This window comes from Anguilla anguilla, chromosome 10 (genome assembly GCF_013347855.1).
Source record: "Anguilla anguilla isolate fAngAng1 chromosome 10, fAngAng1.pri, whole genome shotgun sequence".
NCBI classification, from domain to species: domain Eukaryota; kingdom Metazoa; phylum Chordata; class Actinopteri; order Anguilliformes; family Anguillidae; genus Anguilla; species Anguilla anguilla.
This window is the reverse complement of record NC_049210.1, coordinates 15,030,492-15,052,533: the sequence shown is the minus strand read 5'-3', so window position 1 is coordinate 15,052,533 and position 22,042 is coordinate 15,030,492. Positions and strand designations below refer to the sequence as shown.

Here is a 22,042-nt window from a genome sequence, read left to right as displayed (position 1 = left end):
GACACCGTGGACAGGGCTACAGCTGTGGTAACAGTGGATCGGAAAATTTCTGTTGGGGTCGCTGAAGGAAATGGGGCTCACAGCTATGAAGTTGTGGGTTTATGGCCTAAATATATGGCATTATCATTGTAGCATTGAGCTAGGAACATGAGCGAGTTTAGCTTTGATTTGGCTCAAAAATGCAGTTTCACTTTATAAGTCATCTTGGATAAGAGCGCCAGCCAAAAAATGGATCACTGAAAAATACATCTGAAGAAAGTTAAAAAAAAGAAATTTCTTGCATATAGTCAATACCTCATGGACACTGGAGACAGTAACACGATTTCCATGAGGTACTACTGCTTTTGTAAACACCAAAACAAGAAACAGGAAAGTATTTACAAAATGGTACAAAATAGTCTCAGTCAATGAAGACCAACCTTGAAAACAGGAGTGGTGATTACTTCTACTTCTGAAATGAATCTGTAGCATACATTTATACCTAAGCCCACATAAACTACACAGTGCTTTAATATGCTAAAGAACACAGAACAACATGGGATGGCATGGCAACTAGCAGACAAAATAAAATGGACATATCCCTTCAGGGGTTCTTCTACATTATTTTATAACACCCCCCCCCCTCCAGACTGGATAGAAAAATACTTATTACAGGAGGATTAAAGTATCTTTGAACTGCAAGGGGCCTTGTGAGTTGTAAGATCACTCATACAGGATTAGGTTTTGGTAAATGTCACATGAGCTTCAGGGGCCTCAGGGAATACGGTGTTGCTCAAGCAGGCGAGTGGACAGAACTGGAGGGTACATTCCCTAATTGTCACGAACTATTGTCTGAAGTCAGTGAAACTGTTCTTGTTCCCCACTCCCTTATCTCTGAGATTTTTGTAACCTGTTCTAAAACAGGAAACTGCAAATTAGAAAGACAATGATGGGAAAAAGGCCTAGGAGCCATGTCAAAACGTTTATGTGATAAACAAAGCCCAATAAGGATTTAAACCTTGTGCTGAAGACTAACAGCAGTCCTTCAGGTGCAGCCTGCTCCTCAACCCTCACCCTCACCAGCACTCTTTTTCTTCTTCTTCTTTTTCTTCTTCTTCACAGTGGCTTCCTCTGGCTGCTGTGCTGAATCTATTTCCTCCTCTGTACTCCCATGTTCCGCCATCTTTTTGCTACGAGGAACTGCTACACTGTTTGTTTTCATCTCGCTCTCCTGAGCCCCTCCTTTGGTCAGTTTCCTTTTTGTCTTTTTATTTGTTTCCAAACTGCCATTCTCCATCTCTCCCTCTACTACACCTGCTCTTCCCTCACTTTCCCTCTTCTTTTTCTTCTTCTTTTTCTTTTCAGCAGAGGGTGGGGCGGGCGAGGCCAGGGACTGAGGCATGCTGGGAAGCAGAGATGGAGGAAGGAGGTCCGTGACTGAGATGGCCGCCTCTCTCAGCCGCATTTCCATTTCACTGTCACTGTCACTGCAAGGAGAGGCAGAAGGGTGGCTGAATAAAGCAGCTAAATGCATCCAATTACTTACGCTATACTGCATTACTGTATCAGAATACACTACCTAACATGTGAATACTGCAAGCCATGTTGTGTCATCCACTCATATTTCAGAAAAAGACTACAAACAGGGCACTTAATGATGGATCTACAATACATTGATCTGCTTGGGATGTAATGTAAGAATTATAGGGGTCCCTGTAGACAGGATCCAATAGCACAATTATTCTAACATTCAAAATTCATAAAAAGTAAGAAAAAGAAAATGTTCTTCCAGGTCCAAGAAAGTCTAACTTTAATCAAATTACCTTGAGCTGGGGATGGGGCGTCGGGGAGGCGGTGGTGGAGATGGCTGTTTAGCACTCAGTCCAGGGACAGAAGTAGAGAATAGCCTAAAGCCTGGAGATGAAAAAAGACATTTTGCCTTCATAGATGTCTGTTAGGGAAACAATAAATACCAGCAACATAGTAGCAACATTCATTGTTTCAAATTGTTTTCATTCTAAATTAGTCTTCTCTTTTTCCACATCTTTTTTCCACCTCAGACCTGTCCCCCTAACTTCTCCTCACCTTCCTCCATAACATCCTCCTCCTCGTCATCTTTCCCTTGTGCTGGCAGTACAATGGATGTGTCTACAGTTTCTGGACTGGTACTCTCTGAAATACAACTAGACATGAATATAATGAGAGGGCGTGGCTCAAACAACTAACATACAGGAACACAACTGTATGAACAACTTATTTTAAATTACAAGTAAAGCTTCTAAACAGCCATGTTTGCTAAAATCATAAGTCAAATATATTCACACCCAAGAGCTCACCTATCCAGCATTGCTACCAATTTTTTTGCAACGTGTGCACGGAATTCTGGGGTCGTCTCAAGTTCGTTTCCATCGTGGTCGTGCTGGGACACGCTCACCCTGTTAACCACAATAATGTACGTTTTTGAATCGAGGGAGTAATTAGATGCTAGTTATGGCAAGCAGATATGATCAAACACAAGATTTTTCGAATGCACTTGAAACGTAATTGCAAGGAACAAGGTGTCCGAGTGTTGTTATTAATGAAACGTACCTTCGACTCGGCTTGTCATTCACGTCTACACCTAAACACAAAGCAAGAATCACTGAAGCACTTTGTTCCTGACAGGGCAAATTCAGTGCAATTTACAGGTTCACAGGCTGCGCCATGTTATTCGCACATTTCATTATCAGTCTAACGGTAGCGACAAAACGACTTGCAACCACTCGTGTAAACACCGTCAGAAAACTTCCCAATAGCGATTCCACCGATACTCATAATTTCTTAGACTATATGTGCGCAACAAGCTGGAAATTTAATTACAGATAACCTTAGTTTCTGGTCGAAGTTAATAGATCTCTAGTAATACACAAATACCCATGCACTGGTCTCATTACGTTACTCAAATGCACCCATTTAACAGTGCCTACTACCTGAATTATTCTGACGGGTGGCGTTAGTAGCAGCAGGTCCAAAACTCCAAGCGGCCTCTTTGAATTTCTCCTGATCCTCATCTTCGCTGCTAGAGTTTTCTTCAAGCACGGTCCCTCTGGACGCCGCCATGTTCAACCACACGTGTGACAGGGAGGGCGGATTAACCGCGCAAAGCACTATGGGTATTGAGGTCCTATGTTTGAGTTTCTCGTGTGTCGATTGTGCAGGACAACAGCAATATTTTTAGACTAGTGAAAACTTTTTAGCATTTGTCACGAGTCATTTTAACATTTGCACTCTTACGTAAAAATCATTTAATTTTGAATCAACAATTTAAACAAAAATGATAAACCTCCATTATATGTTGGGATGTTGTGGTCATCCCACAGACTGATCCAAATAGTGTTCAGGAGCCGAGTTTGGGAAACAGGATTTTCAAGGAATTCAAATTAATGTAGCCGTTTACAACGGAATTAGATACTATCTGGATATTTAAGGCCATATTATTTATCCCTATGTAACATTACAGCTGTAAATTGTTATAGTAATCTTGCCGAATATAAAGGATAGTGTTAGAAATGTGCATGTACATGTTCAATGTACGAGTGTACTGAATAATACAGATCTAGTAACATGTATAACAAACAATAAATGTCATGTGTACCAAAGATATATGTATTATTGCACTTTCTGGCTTCTCTGCCAGCCTTGTGAAACATGCAACCAGTATCCCTCATTATCGGTATTCTGACAAATACAAGCAGGTTATGAAAGTTGTGAAAATCAAAAGTTATTTATTATTCTTATTTTGACAAAATAACATTTTGTACAAACACCTGAAAATCACTCCGAACATAAAAAGGCAAGATGTTAAAAATACAGAGGCATTATTCTTACCTCATTTTCATAGAGTAATCCTACAATTCTACAAAAGACAAGGGCAGATATTATCATTGTAAATGATATAGTCTAACATCCCTGAAAATTGAGTAAAAAACAAAAAAGCAAAAAAACAAAAAGTCTAGCAACTCTTTTAATCAAATTTGGACAATTCCTTCATGAGTATGATTTTCTTTAGTTGCTAAAACTGGGTCCTAACTTGGGTTTTTAAAGAATTTAAAAACATATAAAATGTTATTTCAAACAAAGAACACATGATAAATGTACAAATGAAAAAAAAAGCAAAACTGTATAAACCAAAAGGGGTTCCAGTTTAAACATGATCAGTAACAAGCAAACAAGCAAATAATATTTAAAAATGACACAAAAAAACATCAGCAGCTGTTAAACACTAGTTAATGTAAATTGCAATGCCGTCATTAGTGTTCATAACAAGATTCAGTCTGAAAACGGACTTAACACACCTACAAAGCACTTCCATTGAGCTCATTGGTCAGGATCTGAGAGTAATTTCCTGCTGTGTTTTCATCACCATAATAGTTTGATATAGATTTGTGGTTGACCAGTATGCATTTTTCAGAATACAAATTTACTGGAGACTAGACTAACCAGTTATACATACGAGTTATAATTTCAACCATTAAGGACAATTTCCTTCCTTGACCAAGTCACCATTTGCAAAAACTTGCAGTGCTGAGAATGCAGAAAAGGACTAAGAATATGAACCACTAACACTGGTCAGCTGATTTAACAATCGAATTCTAGTATATAACTTTAATATACTCTACAGTAATGGTGGGCAAGCATGGTCCTTGAGTGCCACAGTTGTTTCTCATTGTCAAGCCACTTAAGGTTTCAATTGCTTATTTTTTTTGAAACAAGGAATTTCTCCCATATGTTAACTGAAGTTAAAAAATAACAACAATTATGCTGCAAATTGAAGAGATACATTGTCTGAGCCCACAGAGTCAGACATTATCCAGATATTTTGCAAACAATCTTTTCCTTTTTTTTAATTTTTTTATAAATGTTCCCTTGACACCATGCCATCGCACGGTCCCAGACAGTACACACATGATCGTGAAGCTAGTCGCTGGAGAGAAAATCATGAAAACTGAAAGTCAGCTGTATTTAAGGACCAAGCTTTCCCACCACTGGCCTACATACATACATACACACCCTGTATCTCACTAGGATGCACAAAAAAGGGCACTTCATTTACAGTTTCTATATCATACATTCTTGCACTGACGGTAGCGCTGTAACCCTTAGTTACTCTGGCTTATCAAAATTCAAGTTGAAAAGATTGGGAGAAAATACATATTTGCTGTAGTATAGTAATTCAAGGAACTGAGGAAAGGGTTAACAGGAGATGCATCTAGATTTACCCTCAAACCTGGTTGTGGAGTGAAGCCTTTGGATACTTATTCCTGAGCTCGTGATCAACTACATAATTTACAGGATATTTTTCATCCCCATTGTCCTTGCTCTACAACTAATATCACACATCTAGCAGTATGCCTAAGTGTACGATTTAGCCTTTTTATAAGATCAGGGGAAATGTGAGCAGTACCCTGTGACTGAACCGGTCCAGTTTGTGCATTTAAAAATCGTTCCGGAATCCCAATTTCGCTAATTAAGAATGCGTCTGCGCGTTTCAAAGCGCACATATGCATTTGACATCAAGTGTGAGCACAGGAGGGGCCGAGCAATAGATGGAGACTGCAAACCCTGAGAAACAGCAACAGACGGCTGTCCATGACAAGAAGGACACTTGCGCAACAACTACAGATGCACTGAGGCCTTCTGGACATGGACAATACGTGCTATAATTATGAGTGCTTGTGTCCGTTGGAAATGAAGTACACACTTGTGTTTTTATAAATATGTACGTCTATAAATGGTAGCGGCAGAAGCAGGTTTCACTTTTCTTAATTTTACAGAATGTGAACTAGCTATTCAGGAATCACACAGCATTCATGGGAGGCGTGTACATTCTAAAAAAAAATGTGTGAAAACCACAAACACCATTCCTTTGATCTTTGTGCACTGTGCATTCAACTCATTAAAGATGTGTTAAGGTCACTTGCAAGTTTGTCTAAATGATTCAGCTTTTTGGCTGGGAGTCTTGGCTTTCTTTTCTGTTTTAGGCTTTGACTCCACTCACTGCACCATCGCGTTATCTTTCAGGCACCATGATTAAGAAATTCAATAAAAACTATTAAAAAATAAGGCGGATGTGGTGTGACTTAGTCTGTACAGACAATGGCTGATCTGTGACTGGTTGAGGTGTTGAATGCCAAGATGCCAGCACATGCAATGCATTCCCTTCCTCAGCAGAAGTAATTTAACTTTATACAGGCTTGATTTCTCACTGCCTCTCAATTGCAAAGTAACAACTACATCAGTTCATCCAGGCACTGCTCTGTTCTTGAGAAATGCAAGCAAAGGCTTTGCTGGCTTCGAGCAATGTTTTGTGAATACTCCAAGCAAACCAATATGAAGATCATACAAAAACAAATGTCTCAAAAGGAAATTTTGTAAAGGGTGGCGGGGGGGATCCAAATTGTGCAATTTCTCCCATTTGTTTTCCCTCATACATTCTTTCTGCTCCCATTAACTGAAAATGTAAGTCTCTTCTGCTCCCTTAAAATCAGAACTGTTTCATTAGAGGACTGAAAGAATTCCCCCACTCATAGTACTTGATTTAAACCACCCAGAATTTGTTAGCAGGCCCTTTAAAATCATGTAACATTTCCCCCACAAAACCTCTGTAACAACAAGCAGGCAGACAAATTATCATTGGCAGTGCTTGCGCACTTTCTGAGACATAATTTCACCGAAAGCTGTCAGACTAAAATTATCTGTGACTTGCAGATCTGTTGTGGAAATAGAGAAAGAGGAGAAAAAAAACATAATGCTAGGTCAGACTTGATAAGGTGTATAGTATAGATAGTCCAATTAAAACATCACATTCTCATTGGGTTTCTAGCAAGGTTACAGCCATAGGCCTATGTCAATATGCATAAGCTAGGACAATGAGGGGGTGCAAGGCCATCCACTCTTTAACAGTGGGAGATATGGAGGGACTGAAGCATTTGAAACTGATAAAGGCCCAAGGAAGCGTTAAGGACCGGGCGCTACTTTACATGCAAGTGGAACGTCTTCATGGACTGAATAAACGAATGAGCAGTTCCACTCCAGCTCCACGACAGCGTTGTCTGAAGCCATGAAGATCATTATGCTGAGCAGGAGAAGGTAAATCTGCCCGGTCTTGTTCAGGACAACATTAAAGGCAGGCTTCCAACTCTCTGCGCTCATTAAGCATCCCACAGCACAAATGGAGCGGGTGCGATGCAAAGTGTCGTGCCTGTCGTTCCCAGGTCTGGCTACGTGATTATCCCCCAGGTTTAATTGGCTTAATTAATCCTTGCTGATGTGTAGCATGGTGGCTGCAGTGCATCACCCAGGCGTGTGCTACATGTGCGGTTCCCGCTCCCGCTTTGTAAAGCATCCTGTGAAAAAGCGCTCCATCGACTCAATGAATAATCAGCAGTATTCTGGTCTTCATCGTTACAAATGCTACCGCTAGAACACTGGGAGGCGTGGCAGAGCAGCCAGGGCCATGGCGTCAGTCACGTGATACATAACAATACACCACTTCATCAATTATGAGATGGACTGTGCTTGATAAAACAAAAAGGAAGGGAGGAGGCTCGTGTAGTATGAAAATGAGGGAATAAAAGAGGTACGTATCACTTGCAAAGCGTGCTGGTTCTGTCTCTTCCCTCTCTCACTCTCTCTCTCCTCTCTCTCTCCCTCCCTTTGTTTTTTGTTTGGAGTGGGAAGGCCTACTGGAATGTTTGAAGTCATAAGTGAGAGTCCTGGGTCCGCATGATGTGTATTGTCAGGTGTGACCTTGTGGTGCGCTCTACTGCACATTCATACATACATACATACATACATTCATCTCCCCCTCTGCACTACTGACCCCCGTTGTAGGCATAGTCTGCTTTGTTGTGCATGATGAGTTTGTTATCCACAAAATAGAAGCTGTCTGATCTGGTCTCATAAGGATGCTCCACCATCTGACGAACTGCACAGAAAGAGGGGGAGAAAGAATCACTCCACTGACACGGCAGTGAAGGCAATTTAAATAAAACAGATTTTTCTTATGCTTCAGCTGTCGGCCATATTGTCAATGTCCAACAGCAGTTTTGCAGCTGCTGCAATGTAAACGGGTGCAAAAGGCTATGCCACGTAAGAAAGAAGCAGCTACAATAATAGCCCATTGTGAGCTTCCTGGAATTGACATTCCATGGTAACTTTCCCCAACGAATAACAGCATTGAGCAGAAACAATCTCTCTCAAATCTGACATTAACTCCATGAAGGCATTAGAAAGCACAAAGGCAGACACCACTTATTTTCCTCATTAAAACCTTTTTCTATCACATAAATTAAATTTTTAATGGAGTAGAATGCCCGAGTACTAAATTATTGAAGTAATGTTAACATGACAAACACTACATCTTATAAAAATGTAAGAATATTTACACCATACAATTTCTGTTACAGCTTGTCAATACACTTGCATGCATCATATTTGTTTATATTTGCCTGCCTGACTACTATTCATTTTCTGAAGACAAGATGAGGGGACATAAAATTATACAAGGCAAAGTGAACAGTGGGCAGAGAAAGAGGCAAAGACTCACTGAGATCCTCAGGCAACTGGGGAAACTCGTATATGTGTTCGCAGGTGTTGCGACTGTTGGGGATGCAGAAGCCAAAGTCGAAGTCAAAGTTCTTCAGGAGGCGTTCCCTGAAGTAGTGCCGCTCTATCATTCGGAAGCTGTTCACCGGCCGGTCGCCCACAGTGAACTCCACACTGAGAAAGAGAGAGATGGAGAAATGTAATCACGCTTAGGTAAAGTTGTGGCAGCGTTGGCCCTGAAAAAATAATGCTAATTGCATTTTATAGCTTTCCAGAGTGCAAATGATGGCCTGTATTAGGCAGCCCGTATCAGTTTGGTGAGCGCTGAACCTTCTTGGCATTTTTTCGTACAGCACCTTCACAACATGTTCAGTACTGTATGACAAAATGGACCACTATAGGGCACCTGCAATGTTAGTATTTAGTATCAATACAATCAAGACAACCATCCAAAACTCTTACACAGTGTGCACCTCAATTTATGGGATATTCCCATTTCTGTATAATAGAATTGAGCAATTCTGTATAACACTGGGTACAAATACTGGGTTACACTTTAAAGCCCAGGATACAGGGGTAATGATATGGTTTAAAATGCATTAACACTGCAATGTTAACTTGCAATTATCTAAGTTCCTTCATGTATGTGAACTGTTGAGCAAAGAGTGAGCCAAGTGCTCATAATTGCTGTGTAAACAAACAACGTTATCCACAGTATCCGATTGATTTCAGCCAACAACCGAGAACTTTTACAAGAAAAGAGTGCTTCGCTGAATAACATACAGGAACAAAGCCCTGCATCACAGGACTTCCTGAAAAAACCACTTAAAAGAATTAATAAACATGAATCGCACGCAGTCTCAAGGACACAGCTGTACCCAGGCCACTCAGTTGCAGCCAAAAACTGGAAGCCCTCTATGGGTAATTCAAGGGAATTGCACTAGAAGTACACAGGATAACTTTACACTACTGAGCCGATGCCTGTACATGTACGAGTGCCTGTGTGTGTCTAAGGAGCGTGTATAATTTACTCACGTAGCACCTATGGTGCGCAGTCTCAGGAAGGCAGGTGTGAACTGATAGCGAACAAAACGCCCGGCACTGGAGTCTCCATCTACATTCTCCTCATCATCCTCTTCAGCGTCTGAAAACGGAGAAAAAACCAATGCTGTCTACCACTTTTCCCAAAGCCCCAATCTCACAATCCTCTTCATAACCCCAACTCAAATCACATCGATACAAACGCGTATGGGCTAGGCAGACTGAGCAGTACCGCAGTTTGGGGGTTTGGCAATCTCAAACAGCACCGTGCCCGTCTCCAGGTCCCTGATCTTGAAGCGCGTGAAATCGATGTTGTACACGTTGTCCTCTGGTTTACACAGGTAATCTGGAGATACACAGAAAAAGAAGGGGGGGGGGGGGGGGGGGAGGGGTCAGCTTTCGGATCATTTTGAGAGACAAAAGAAGCTTTTCTGAATCTCCTTCCATGTTTAAAACACTAATTTTTTCAAGCGACAGTTCACTTTGTTTTTTTTTTTTAAAATATACATTATTTTAGTTAATATTTCGTGTTATGATTGGTCCGGACAGTTTCTACGTGCACTGAAGGATATTTACAGAAGCTTCTGATGACCTACCGACTTTACAATAGCCTGTTATTGGGGTGTTCACAGCCTGTGGTCTCCACATTTGAGAAAATGAGCAATACTTTAAGTCTTTGGTGTATTTAGTGGTGCTGCCCATGTAAAGATAGACCACATATTGCTGAGGCACAACTAATCTTTCAAAGCATGCAGAATCTGTTGCTACAGGGAGCTACCCCACTGCAGTATTCAAAAGCAGACCAATCAATTTGGATTTTAAAATCCTTATCACGCCGGTTGCTTAAGGGAGATTTTGGGCTCTGGTGTGCAAACAGATCGGTCAGCATTGGCCATCTAACCTCAGTTGGAATCTGGTCAATCCAGACAGGAGAGTTTCAGCTCATGTTCTTTTTTTTTGGATTTGCTGCCACTATTGTGCACTACGTACCAATCCCTCTGCCAGAACTGATCTGTGCAAAGCAGCAACATGTGGTGTGCTTGTTCTGAACAACCACTGTACATACATTGACACTGTGTGTATATATGTGTGTGTGTGTGTGTGTGTGTGTGTGTATATTCTCTCCATGGACCCTTAAATAATTTCATTTAGCTAAACTGTTTCTTTATCTGTTTGATGAATACTTAACATGTCTTGGCTGATGGAGAGTCCTTTCTGACAGAACAGAACTGTGTTGTTAGGAGGGGTCTGTTGAAAAACGTCAATGATACAATTTGGGATTTATTTCAGTCACCATAAGCATAAGCTTGCCTATCTCGGCCTAATTTTTCTAGGCACCATAACATACCATTAGTTGAAGGATCTTTTCTTGGGCTAAATAATCATCCATACAATACACTGATTTAGGGGCAAGCACACTGACCTGAGTGACCTCAGATGATTTACAATTTTACTTCGAAAATGTAATAATAATACAGGAAAGTAACGCATGAATGCAACTCCGGTGCAACTATTATGAATGTGCACCATGTGATCGTCATCTATCACTATAGGCAACAAGTGGCCTGCAATGTCGGATGATAATTTTATCCCGGTTCTGGGTCTGTGCGTGCTTAGAAAGGGCACAAAAAGACGTATGGAGTTACTCAACATCAGGCAGTCTATTGAGCAGACTTCCCGTCCCAAAATAGCTAATCAGTTAGCTGGTTAAATAAAACAGTCTGCGTAAATAAAATGAACGTATTTCCCCAGAAAGCTGGCAGGTCGGTAACAAGCTAACTTACAGGTAACGTTAAACACCTGTCACTGCATAGTGCGGATCGCTTGTAGCGACCTAGCTTGCTATATAACTTAGCCCCCTTTTGATTTATAAAAAAAAAACATCCAATTCAAAATGACGAGGTAAACCACGGCATCCAATATATACTATCTAGCCCGTCGCCTATTTCGCAATCTTAGCTGGCGTTAGCTGTCCATCTATCGAAGTCGACTGACATATATTTATTATCTCGTCTCTAACTGCTGCTGTGTATTAATTCGCTGTTAAACCATTGTATGCATTAATTGCACATAGTATTACCCTTGTCAACTGATTCCAAAAAAAACAAAAACAAAACAAACAAAAAAACCGATAGCTAGATATACAACGGATGTAGCTAGCTGGTCATCAAAGAGTGGAGCAAAACTGGCTCGCTGGCTAACAATTTGGCTATTGATGGGCAATGTAACGTCTCAGCCAGCTGCCTCGCCAGCATTCAATCTGTAACCTTAGCCATAGTCAAACCAACCAAAAATCCCATCAGAAAGGCAGTCCTTCCCCGGATATACCTCGAGTGACAACCCGTAGCCCAAGGACTTCATCTGGAGTGATGTCTCTGCCCAGCGCCCGGAGCTCCTCTTCCGTAACAGGCCGCCTATCCGGTTGGTTTCGCCGGGACTTTAGTCTCTTCAGGACACCTCCAGCAGGCTTGCGGTCTCTGGTAGGACCTGTGGATCCTGCATCGGTATCTGGGCCATTTACATTCGTTGGCATTTCGGCTCGAGGCTTAGGACCGCTCATTTCTTCGTAGTCTGTTTTCACTATACAGCTAATTGGCTAACGTATTCGAATGCGTGGAAGAGACTGCTCAGCTCAAGATGGCGTCCTGCGTCTCTATGGAGAGACTATGCTGAGAAGAGTTGCCTGTCATTGGCTGCACATGTTCGGCGGTTGTCATGGCTACTTCCACACTTGCGCTGTTTACTCAGCCGTGACCCCTCCTTGTTTTATTGTGCTTCACCAGTTTCTTGTGTTTTTCTGTTGACTCAGCTAATATATTCAATTATATTTCAAGAATATTCTTCTGGGTTGGATTTTCGTATTTACACCTTGGCGTGTTGAACTGGTTGCAGTCCGTTCTATAGTTATGGTTAGCTGTTTCAAGATTTACTTTGTTCTAAAAATGTTATCCAACCAAGATACTTTACTGAATTGTGTTACTGCCCATTCTATCGTCGGTGTGGCATAAATGCATGACAAGCGATGCAGGGTAATGAGGTGCACGCACTTTAAGAAATATTGTAATACAAAACACCGTTCAACGCTGCAATTTAAATAAAATAGGACATTTATTAAAAAGAAGCAACTTTAACATTAGTCAGCAGTTCCCAATTTAGATGCATTTTGACAAGAGCAGAGATTGTGGTGACGGGAAGGAGGATTTTTCTGACTTGTTTTAATCTGTCCGTCATTTGTGTTTTAAGACTGTGTAAACGGAGAGAGAACAATAGGGGAAGATAGGTTCTATTCTAAAAGCCTTCACAGCAGTCACCAGTTTCATTCCAACTCACTTTCAGTCAGACCAGAATACAATGTGTCGATACAATGGTTAGAGTAGGCTACTCGCAGTTTACCCTAGACCCATGTACCCAAGTAGAGTAGGTGTGAATGGTGTCTCCGTAGTCTAGTCACCCCACCGGTCAGGTTCGTGGCTGTGTCTTTGGTTCCCAACTGTTAAAGCATGTAATTGTGTGCTGAGACGAATGCAAGACGACCCGTTTCTCAATGACAGGTAAACATACTATGTGATTAAATTAAAACTGAAAAAGAAATCATGAGTGATCAAATGACCATGCAAACTGCACCATGCAAAAAAATTAATACACACAAATCCAGTCACAACAAAGGATCGTAAAGCATGTCTGCATGTATTCAAAATCAAGGCAACAAGGAATCAAATCAAAACTATACACAAATGAGAAAAATGCTCTTTAAAATTATAACACCAGGCAGTGCAAAAAAAAAAAAAAATTAAAAAAATTAAAAATAAAATTCACACCAATAAAATAAAACAGCATTGTAAAAGGTAAAACCAAACAAACCGAAATCCTGAGGGAAATTAAAAAGTTGCAAATTCTTATTAATCAGTTATCAATATTATTAATCCTGTTTTTTAAATTACACAACAAAAAAGCAAAGTGACCCACATTTTCAGATTAGCCAACTTCCTGACCATCAGTCAGTGTGTCTACTAGGCTGTTTGTCCAGCATTTTTTTCTTGACCATTCCCTCCATTCACCACCATAACAGAAAGGCTATATTGCCCTCGTTAAGACGGCTATTTAAAAACCCATGCTGCCATAATAAAGATTTAAAGAAAGAAACAACCTCAACACACTATAAGTGTGATTTTGTACCTTATATACACACGCACTGTGTAGAGATTTTCATTTACCGTAACAAAGAGAAAAGCTTCCAACTTTGGTGCTGATTTGAAATTACTTTTTGCTTTCAGACAAAGGAAAAAAGGTGCTTCTGTTTGATTGTTTTATCTTTTCACTGTCCTGGAAGGATGGCACAAGTCTGTTTTTCCCCCTCTACTGCAAACTGTATTGCCTAATCACATGGAGTTATTAAGGGCCATTTTACAGACCTGGATTAACAATAACTTAATTTGGCTAGGTGCATTTGAGAGTCCAGTCAGGATGGTATTTAAGCTGACAGAAAATAAAAGATCTGCTATGAATCTCTGCATTTGAGAGATTTGTCCTGTGTTCTCAAGGGCTGTGTTCCAGACACACTCACAAGTACAGAGAGAAAGATGCTTTGATGCAGACAGACAGAATCCACCCCCCTCCAGACACACACAAATTGACATATGCACAAATATACACACATCAACAGATGTTTGGTGACTCAAACAAGAATACACAGCATATTGCTCTCAATCTGATTAACAGGTATATTGAGGAGGAAGTTTTTAAGATCAGAGGGAGGAAAAGGATATTGGAAATGCAATGGAGTTTTAAGAAAAATTATGGGAAACACCAAAAGTCAACTTCTATGCAAAGTTCTATGTCCCCCAGAAAATAACATAAGACTGGAAAGCAAGTATTTTATCAATCAGATTTTGTTGTCACTTCATAAATTGTTCTAACTGGGGTCTTCGTAGGGTGCTGAGATATAACCGTCTTCACTTGCACTAAATGGGAAATTCACTGGACTGTGTAATGTCCAAAAAATGAAAGAATAAACCTGCACATTTGGGAGATCCTCCTCCGTCACACATTTCAGGCCACCACCAAAATGGCAGCCCTATAGCAGGCACTAAGCACTGCTGTTTTGCATGTCCCCCAAGACAGGCACATATGTAGAACCACACATCCTTAACTAACCTTGCTGTTTCAGATTCAATACTACAGCACCAATAATCTGAACTCTTAATTCCAAGAGATCAAAAATACCCTTCAAACTAATATCAGCACATTAAATGTAAGCATTAGCTGCAAAATGACTGTTGCATGAAATCCAACAATGCAAACCTTGACTGTAGAGGCTGAGGTAACAAAGCACACAAGCATTCTCTACCCTCCATACTCAAGCATGCACTGCAAAATATCATGAAACAGTGGATTGCTTTGGAGAAACTACGGAAGGCCTGCATAGCTCAAGATAAAAAAAGAAAAAGGGGCAGTGATGATACATCAAGGGACTGTTGTCTTCAGAAGAAAAGAAAAAAACCCAAAACAACAACATAAAGGTCTCTTCACCACCAAGACAGAAATACAGATCTGAACTGGCCCGTTCCACATGCTGTACCGTTGTGTTAAGGAAACTCATTATTTAATCACATTATAAACTTGTTTCCTCACTGCCTGTTACAGTGGAGCCTAGGTCATATGCTATGCCATATCTTTATTGAGCGGGAATTCAAGAGTATACCCAGGACTGTACCAATAACAGGGGCGAAGTCACAGATAAAGGGACATTTCTGCCAGGGTAGAAAAATGACAAAAATCTAGAACTCGACACAGGTCCAATGCAATAATTCCCAAAGCTGTAGCCCATCTGTGTCTTTGGTGAATCATCTCGCCAAACAGACACTACTACAGGATTCCGTCATGCAAACCACAGCATCAGGTCCTGGGCAGTTCTCATTTACTGTAAACATTTGAAGGAAACTGTAAAGCACATTGTAATGCACTGGGAATACTAAAGTGAACTTCAATTCCTTTCACAGGCAACATGCTTTTCTTCCCCCCACGTTTTGAAATGTACAGTAGTGAACACCTTGCACGCCATCTTAGGTTTGTGGGGAATACAGATTATTTGTGCCTCAGTAAGCAAATGCGGTCTTCCATTTTAATCAGCGGTTTCAATGAGCAATTCTTGCAGTATGGAAGTGTCCTTCTATTTGTTTGCCCTTGAACAGAGCAGTGGAACAGCGACTGAAACTAAATTAAAAGGCAGCAAGTGAGTGTACTATGGCCCTTACAAATTAAACTGAAGCCACCTGACTTGTTTACATTTCCCCACAAACAGGCTGTGGCATGAAGCTTCAGATCTGGTTTATCCAGCTAAAATAATTGGCTTCATCACTTGGGCATGTTTTAAATATCTTAAAGCACAAAATTGAGAACTCAAAAATTTTAAAAAGGCAAGCAAAAATGAAAATGTATGAAATCAACAGCACACATCCACTGAATCTGCTCTATTTTTTCAAGGCATTTTTCCAATTGCTTGCTTTTTGCATAACCCACAATCACACACCATGCTTTCTTCTTACCCTGAAATCTACTGGATTGGTAATGGACCCCTCCAATTTGAGTAAATCTCTTCTCCTGAAAGATCTGTCACTCTGCAGCACGCAATGCTTCCATTCCCTCCACACCTGCACCTCACCACAACTAAAGCAGCACACACAGGCATGGCAGGGGACAGCCAACTGCTAGCAACATCCCAAAGTATGGCACTTTCCTGCAAGACCCGACAATCTGGTTTGAAAGCAGTCCTTTCTTGTATATGTGTGTGTGCGTGCATGTGTATGTCTATGCCTGCATACATGTGAATCTGAAAGGAACTGGAGTGATTTTCATTGTCTGTTACAGTGGTGTTGTGTTTGGATGCGTCACCAGTCAGTTTATTTCTTGCACACACCCATGCATGCACAAGCACACCCTTTCCAGCTCCTCTCTCCCCCTCTCCCTAGTCAATGGAGTAGGAAACTTCATGTCCTTGTTTCGCATCCTTTTCAACTGCACCCGTTTCTGCTGTGACCCTCTCACCCACCCGTTCTCCATCTCTGTCAGTACTCCCAGTCTCCCTCACTCCCCTTGGTGTGTCTGTCGTCCTCTTTTTCTCCCTCCACTCGTTCCATTTGTTTTCTTGTGTCGGTATACCTGCCTCTTCCGTGGTTTCTCCCTCTACTCCCTCTCTCCTCTTGTCCGTCATGTCCCCACTCCTCCCCCAGTCCCCTCCCCGTTCTCTTGTTCTCACAGCCGACAGAGGCAGAACAGAGTAGGGATGAAGACCCCAAACGCCACCAGAATTGGGAACATCAGGCTGCTGTTGTCGGCCGCGTACGGGTTTGGCGTTCGGGGTCCCGACTGGACCCTGTGCTTGGGCGCCGCCGAGGCGCTCTTCTTACCCCCCTCCTCTCCTCCTTCCACATCTTCATCCTCCTCTTCCTCTTCTTCCCGCTTCTCAAGGCCAGGGTGAGGTTGGAGCTTTGGCACATCTGACCATCACAATGGAAGGAGGGAGAGAAAGAGAGAAAAAGGGGAGCAGGGAAAGAGAGCACAGATGAGGGAGGGGAGGGAGGAGGAGGGAACAGCAGCAGAAGAAATGGTGGTACAGAGGGAGGAAACATTAATAAATGAGGGTGCGAAGCAAAAAGGGGAAAACGAGAAGAAATGCAGATGTAGGGAAAGTAGGAAGTAGAGATTGTGAAAGGAAAACCGAGATTGGGTGAACCAGGGAAGAGCAGAGGTAGGGAAAGTGTATCGGTGGGATTAATCCTGGATTCTATCACTGAATTGCTGGATTGCTATAGTTCATTATGTTAACACTGCTCTATGAAAGACTGCAGTAAGGAATGGGAAGAATCCTAGCAATGAGAGAAAAAGGAAAAGTCGGAGATTGGAGGAAAAATACAATCATTTCAACAGACAAGGAGAAACATAGGAATGCAGGAAAGATCATCTTTCTTTCTGGGGCTAACACTATAATTGCCAGAAATTATGCAAGATGAAAGCTACTTGCTATTTCCCCTCTCCCAGTAACCCATGTGGATGTGCTCACCTTCCAGAGTCCCCTTCATCACATAGAGTGCACACACTTTAGGGTTGTCATAGTAACCCTACAAAGACAGGAGCAAAAGAAAATAAAGTTAAGTTTAAACCAGCCATGAATGCACACAACACAAGGCAAGGTTCCATAAAGAGACACAGTGACCCACACAAAAATGGGCACCAACAGAGCTGCATCACTTTCAGAACAGGACAAACGCCTGGAATGAAGATTACGTACATCGCAGCACAAACTGTAGGTATACCTCAGGGTGTCAGAGATTTAGTTTGCTAGAACCACTGGGAGTGATTTTACATATTACATGCTAGGGTGACTACGTCCCTTACCTTGACAAACTCCACGGTGAGTTTGCCGTTGAAGGTGGACACCTCATTCTGCACGCTGAGCTTGCCCTTGCGGATGGAGAAGGGCACAATCTCATCATGGGCCGTGCTGTGACCCACTCGCTCAAAGATATCCAGGTCCTTCACCACCACGTGACCGTTAAGTCGCACGTCAAACACCTGTGAGGGAGGGTGAGAGTGACAGTTCAATAAAGGAAAGAGTAGGTAACATCCTCGCACAGAAAATGCTGTAAATACACGGTTTAAACAACTTTCATCAAACACACTTCCAGAAGGTCTAAGATCACAAGTTTAAAATCAATATTGCTAAATTAAGCAGTTCTTAAAATACAATTCAGAATCTCATTTTTTCTTTGACCTCAATAATTGACTGTTACATCAATATATTACTCATGAAAGGAACTGCTTCACCATATCTATTTAACAAATCACCTGATATGGCTAAAGACAACACAGGACCATGCTGTAGGTTGCACCTTACTTTTTGCTGGGACTGGGCGAAGTAGACCTCTGCATATTTCATAACCAGGATGTAATCTCCTTCTTCGCGGATTGGCACCTCATATCCGAATGTGTCCTCATTGTATCGCTCGGTCTGATACAAAATCTGGTCCTCAGGACTGGAGCGTAGGATGGGCAGGCGCATTCCATAGTCAGAAGCTATAGGTAGGAGAGCACAGATAGGAGACATTAAGATTAAATTTACTACACTATAACACCACACATCACGCCATACGACGTAGCCTATATGCAATGTCCTCTGTTCTATTGCGCTGATTGTAATGGCTGTGTGCATTACAGTTAATACAATGCATACAGCCATTACAATCACTTCAGTAAAACAGAGGACATGGCATACATGTGGCTTGGCGCGACTTACAAAAGTGGACAACATCAGTGTAATGACTCTGTTTATCCACTTTTGTAAGTCGCTCTGGACAAGAGTGTCTGCTAAGTGACTGTAATGCAATGTAAACGCTATAAGAAAATATGTTCATCATGAAAATGTAATTATCTACACACAGTATAAATTGAATATTAGTTCCACACCCCTGTCCATGCAGAGACAAAAAACAAAACAAAAAAAACACTGAACTTCAACAAATTCAAGTAAACCTACTACAGAGGCCTGATATCCTTACATGCAACAGCAGGCGCTTTCACTTCCCGTTTAAGCAAATTAAGTGCATATCCTTCAACGTTAATAAAGTGAGAGAACTACCCCTTCCGGATTGTTAGTCTCTTAACCGAAGGGGGGATCCAGACCACGATCCGGAGAATGGGTCCACATGGCAGGAACATTAAAACCCCATTAAGACGTAGCTACCTTGCCTAAACTGCTACGTTTACACGTCGTTTCCAAACGTATAAATTGTAAGCGATTGTGAATTGACTTTGGTTGGACTTGACGAACCAGTCTGTGGTCTTTCAGAACAAATAGCTAGTCAGCTATTAGCTAGCTGGGGAAATGACAGCTATGCAATTTAGACTTTTCACCTTAAGCGTCTCTACCGCGTTCGTTTACACTCAACGGGGACAACTGGTGTCAACATTAATTAATCATCGTTAAACACTCAAATCAAGACGCACTGACAAATTATGCATATTATCTTTTGTAATTATTACAGTTTAATTAAAACCAACCCAATTTGATATTGTAAAATAACTTAATTCCACATCCTCTCCATCTTACGTGCTCAGTTGGCTACGCAACTAACGTTAGATAAAGGACACTGTAGCTGCCTCGCTAACATTATTACACCCCTCTACAAGAGTCACTCACCTTTGCCGACTTTCCCCTCCAGCGGGTCTTTCTTGAAATGAATACCATGCAGATCCGTGTGAGCATCACCGCCGGCATTCACTGCCCAGATTACACGTTCAGCCAGGCTTGGGCCCCCGCCGTCCGCCCGACACCGTTCAGCCAATAGCGACAGCACCGCCACGACAAACCCGGCACCCCACGGCATCGTTACACGCCGCATAGCCATACACAACTGGGAACACACCAACACAACCGTGGGCTTGAGATTCAAATGCAGAAGACAGCAAATGTCGAATATAGCCACTGAAGAGTCAAAGTAAAAATATACACAGCTAAATATATTTACCGACAGAAAATAGCAAGGAAGCTAGCTGTACCATCAAGGAAATTAGCACGTAAAAAGCCAGTAGGTCAAAGAGCTACTCGTCGAATGCCGGTTGCCAATTTTCAAGCAGCTCGGGCCAGTTTAGCTGCTGTGCTGTGCTGTCCCACTCAATGCGTGTCTACCTGTCTAACTGACTTCCTCCTCTGTCAAATGTTGCCAACTGTAGAACTACAGGTATTTTCTTACATTGAAAAATCCTATGGTACAGCGTGCCTCTCTGCCGGGTCCTTGGGTAATAAAATCCGGATTATTCGTTTATTCCTGTCTACAGGCAAAACTATTGCTATCCGTAATATTAGTGCCTCTATTTTTTATTATTGTTAGTTTCTATTGAGGCCCACACGATACATTGGCTAGTGATGTTGGTGCAGGTTGAAGGGGGAAGGGCAAGTCTAACTTGCTGGTTGGGCAACATAGTAGCAGACGGACAGCAGCAAAGTCCAATCACACAACAACCCAAGGCACAATTTGAACATTCATTAAGTTATTACATATTAATTAGAAAGCATACCTGGTTCTAGCAAATCACTACGCAGTATTGGCGGGACCGGCAACCACAGGGTATCAACTTTCACTTCATTATACTAATGAAAGGTAAAATTCTGTACATGGGAGGGAATAAAGAAAAGGACCCTGTGTGTTTGGTTGAGCTGCAGTGCTGTTCAGTTGGCAGAATGCGGAAGGCAGGCACAAATGGACGCAGTTAAAGGGGCTTTTACAATTCACATATAGTTAGAGTCTGATGCATTCAGTCATGAAGAATACATTGCGATCAAGTCTTTAATACTTTCAATAGTTTATTTTAATATGAATGAAAATCTGCGTGCAAGTTTTGTTAACTTCCCTCAAACGTGAGTCCTTGAGGTTATACGATTCACCCACGGTAAGAAATGGTTTTACCTAGCTCAGTGTCGTCAGTAGAGACGATAATATATCTTCATTGACCACAGGTACAGCTGTGAAATCCTTCAATTTCGAAAGTAAAACAGTGGCATTGATATAATTGATAATACTCTCTCCACAATAAACATATAATATGAAGCATACAAGGACACCCAAAGAGAAATATCGATCGACACAATTATGTTTTAGCTACTAAAAATATACATACACTCCCTTAAATGTGACAATGTGGTACGTCTGAATATCATCCAATCAGATTGGTCCAGCGCAGCGCGCGTGCGGTGCATTCTGGGCTGTCAGCGGAGGAATGAATGAGCGCGTGGAACGTTGTTATGGTGACAGTTGATGCTGCCTGGCTGTGTCCTGACGTTAGTAGCTCAAAAGATATGTTATTTTATTCATTTAGCTTGGTGTTACTACTAATGGAAAATTATATATTATTGATGAGGTTGATATGTTATGGTGAACAGTCACCTATGACTATTTATACTTGCCAGACACAGTCTAAGTAACACATATTAACCCGCTAAATTAATGTACACGTAGTGTTCGAGGTGGCATCTAATTAGTCATGTATGTTAGCTTAATGATTTAGGTGAACATTAATTACATTATTAGGACTGCAAAAAAGCTCTCACGCACAAGGTGGAGTTGAAGATGTACTGGCTAATACATACATTCGTAAAGGCATTTAGTCATTGTGAATGTATGTACATTTGGACCACCAGGAGGTGCTGATAGAACCTGTGATATATGGCTTGCATCATTATAGATCGCCTTTCTATTATGTTGGAAAATAAACGCATCTAAGCGTTGTTGTTACTTTTTCTGAATCAGGGTATTATAAGCTGTATTAATAATAATGTTATTCTTATTTCCTGCCACTTCACAAAACAGCATTTTTGACCGTAGCAACAAGGAAACCATTGGTTTGGGGAAATAAAAGGAGTTTGCAAGAAAGCATTTAAGGA

At 41.4% G+C, this 22,042-nt stretch overlaps 3 protein-coding genes across 8 annotated transcripts; all 3 read right to left on the bottom strand.

The window, feature by feature from the left end:
- Nucleotides 1–274: 274 nt before the first annotated feature.
- c10h12orf43 (chromosome 10 C12orf43 homolog) lies at nucleotides 275–3,111 on the bottom strand. Its single transcript, XM_035378577.1, has 6 exons — nucleotides 2,949–3,111; nucleotides 2,569–2,599; nucleotides 2,316–2,414; nucleotides 2,065–2,162; nucleotides 1,803–1,893; nucleotides 275–1,466 (listed from the first exon to the last, which is right to left on the bottom strand). Exons 1-6 carry the CDS (start codon nucleotides 3,076–3,078, stop codon nucleotides 1,043–1,045), a joined length of 873 nt encoding a protein of 290 aa, XP_035234468.1. The 5' UTR covers nucleotides 3,079–3,111; the 3' UTR covers nucleotides 275–1,042.
- A 612-nt stretch (nucleotides 3,112–3,723) lies between these two features.
- unc119.1 (unc-119 homolog 1) lies at nucleotides 3,724–12,296 on the bottom strand. 2 transcript variants are annotated; one of them, XM_035436070.1, is made up of 6 exons: nucleotides 11,935–12,296; nucleotides 9,839–9,952; nucleotides 9,601–9,709; nucleotides 8,567–8,739; nucleotides 7,841–7,945; nucleotides 3,724–6,728 (listed from the first exon to the last, which is right to left on the bottom strand). In XM_035436070.1, exons 1-6 carry the CDS (start codon nucleotides 12,164–12,166, stop codon nucleotides 6,649–6,651), a joined length of 813 nt encoding a protein of 270 aa, XP_035291961.1. In that variant the 5' UTR covers nucleotides 12,167–12,296; the 3' UTR covers nucleotides 3,724–6,648. The 2 variants fall into 2 exon arrangements, with proteins under 2 accessions (XP_035291961.1, XP_035291962.1); XM_035436071.1 differs by having other exon boundaries at nucleotides 3,724–7,945; nucleotides 11,935–12,293.
- Nucleotides 12,297–12,695: 399 nt separating this feature from the next.
- On the bottom strand, nucleotides 12,696–20,822 carry mlec (malectin). 5 transcript variants are annotated; one of them, XM_035436069.1, is made up of 6 exons: nucleotides 20,680–20,822; nucleotides 19,802–20,015; nucleotides 18,500–18,678; nucleotides 18,001–18,177; nucleotides 17,666–17,723; nucleotides 12,696–17,102 (listed from the first exon to the last, which is right to left on the bottom strand). In XM_035436069.1, exons 2-6 carry the CDS (start codon nucleotides 20,007–20,009, stop codon nucleotides 16,858–16,860), a joined length of 867 nt encoding a protein of 288 aa, XP_035291960.1. In that variant the 5' UTR covers nucleotides 20,010–20,015; nucleotides 20,680–20,822; the 3' UTR covers nucleotides 12,696–16,857. The 5 variants fall into 5 exon arrangements, with proteins under 5 accessions (XP_035291960.1, XP_035291958.1, XP_035291955.1 ...); XM_035436067.1 differs by lacking the exon at nucleotides 20,680–20,822 and adding an exon at nucleotides 20,130–20,565; XM_035436064.1 differs by lacking the exon at nucleotides 20,680–20,822 and adding an exon at nucleotides 20,161–20,565.
- Nucleotides 20,823–22,042: the final 1,220 nt, after the last annotated feature.

Bases quoted from the DNA above. Each gene is read 5' to 3' on its own strand.
- c10h12orf43 (XM_035378577.1), bottom strand. From the start codon at position 3,078: ATGGCGGCGTCCAGAGGGACCGTGCTTGAAGAAAACTCTAGCAGCGAA. The intron at 1,894-2,064 runs GTGAGGAGAAGT...TTTCATCTCCAG, and splicing joins GGAGGATGTTATGGAGGAAG to GCTTTAGGCTATTCTCTACT. The intron at 1,467-1,802 runs GTAATTTGATTA...CTCTCCTTGCAG, and splicing joins CGCCCCATCCCCAGCTCAAG to TGACAGTGACAGTGAAATGG.
- unc119.1 (XM_035436070.1), bottom strand. From the start codon at position 12,166: ATGAGCGGTCCTAAGCCTCGAGCCGAAATGCCAACGAATGTAAATGGC. The intron at 8,740-9,600 runs GTGAGTAAATTA...TCTCTTTCTCAG, and splicing joins CTGCGCACCATAGGTGCTAC to TGTGGAGTTCACTGTGGGCG. The intron at 6,729-7,840 runs GTCAGTAGTGCA...TTTCCACAACAG, and splicing joins AGACTATGCCTACAACGGGG to ATCTGCAAGTCACAGATAAT.
- mlec (XM_035436064.1), bottom strand. The intron at 17,724-18,000 runs GTAAGGGACGTA...CTGTCTTTGTAG, and splicing joins TCACCGTGGAGTTTGTCAAG to GGTTACTATGACAACCCTAA. The intron at 17,103-17,665 runs GTGAGCACATCC...TGTGATGGTCAG, and splicing joins GATGAAGGGGACTCTGGAAG to ATGTGCCAAAGCTCCAACCT.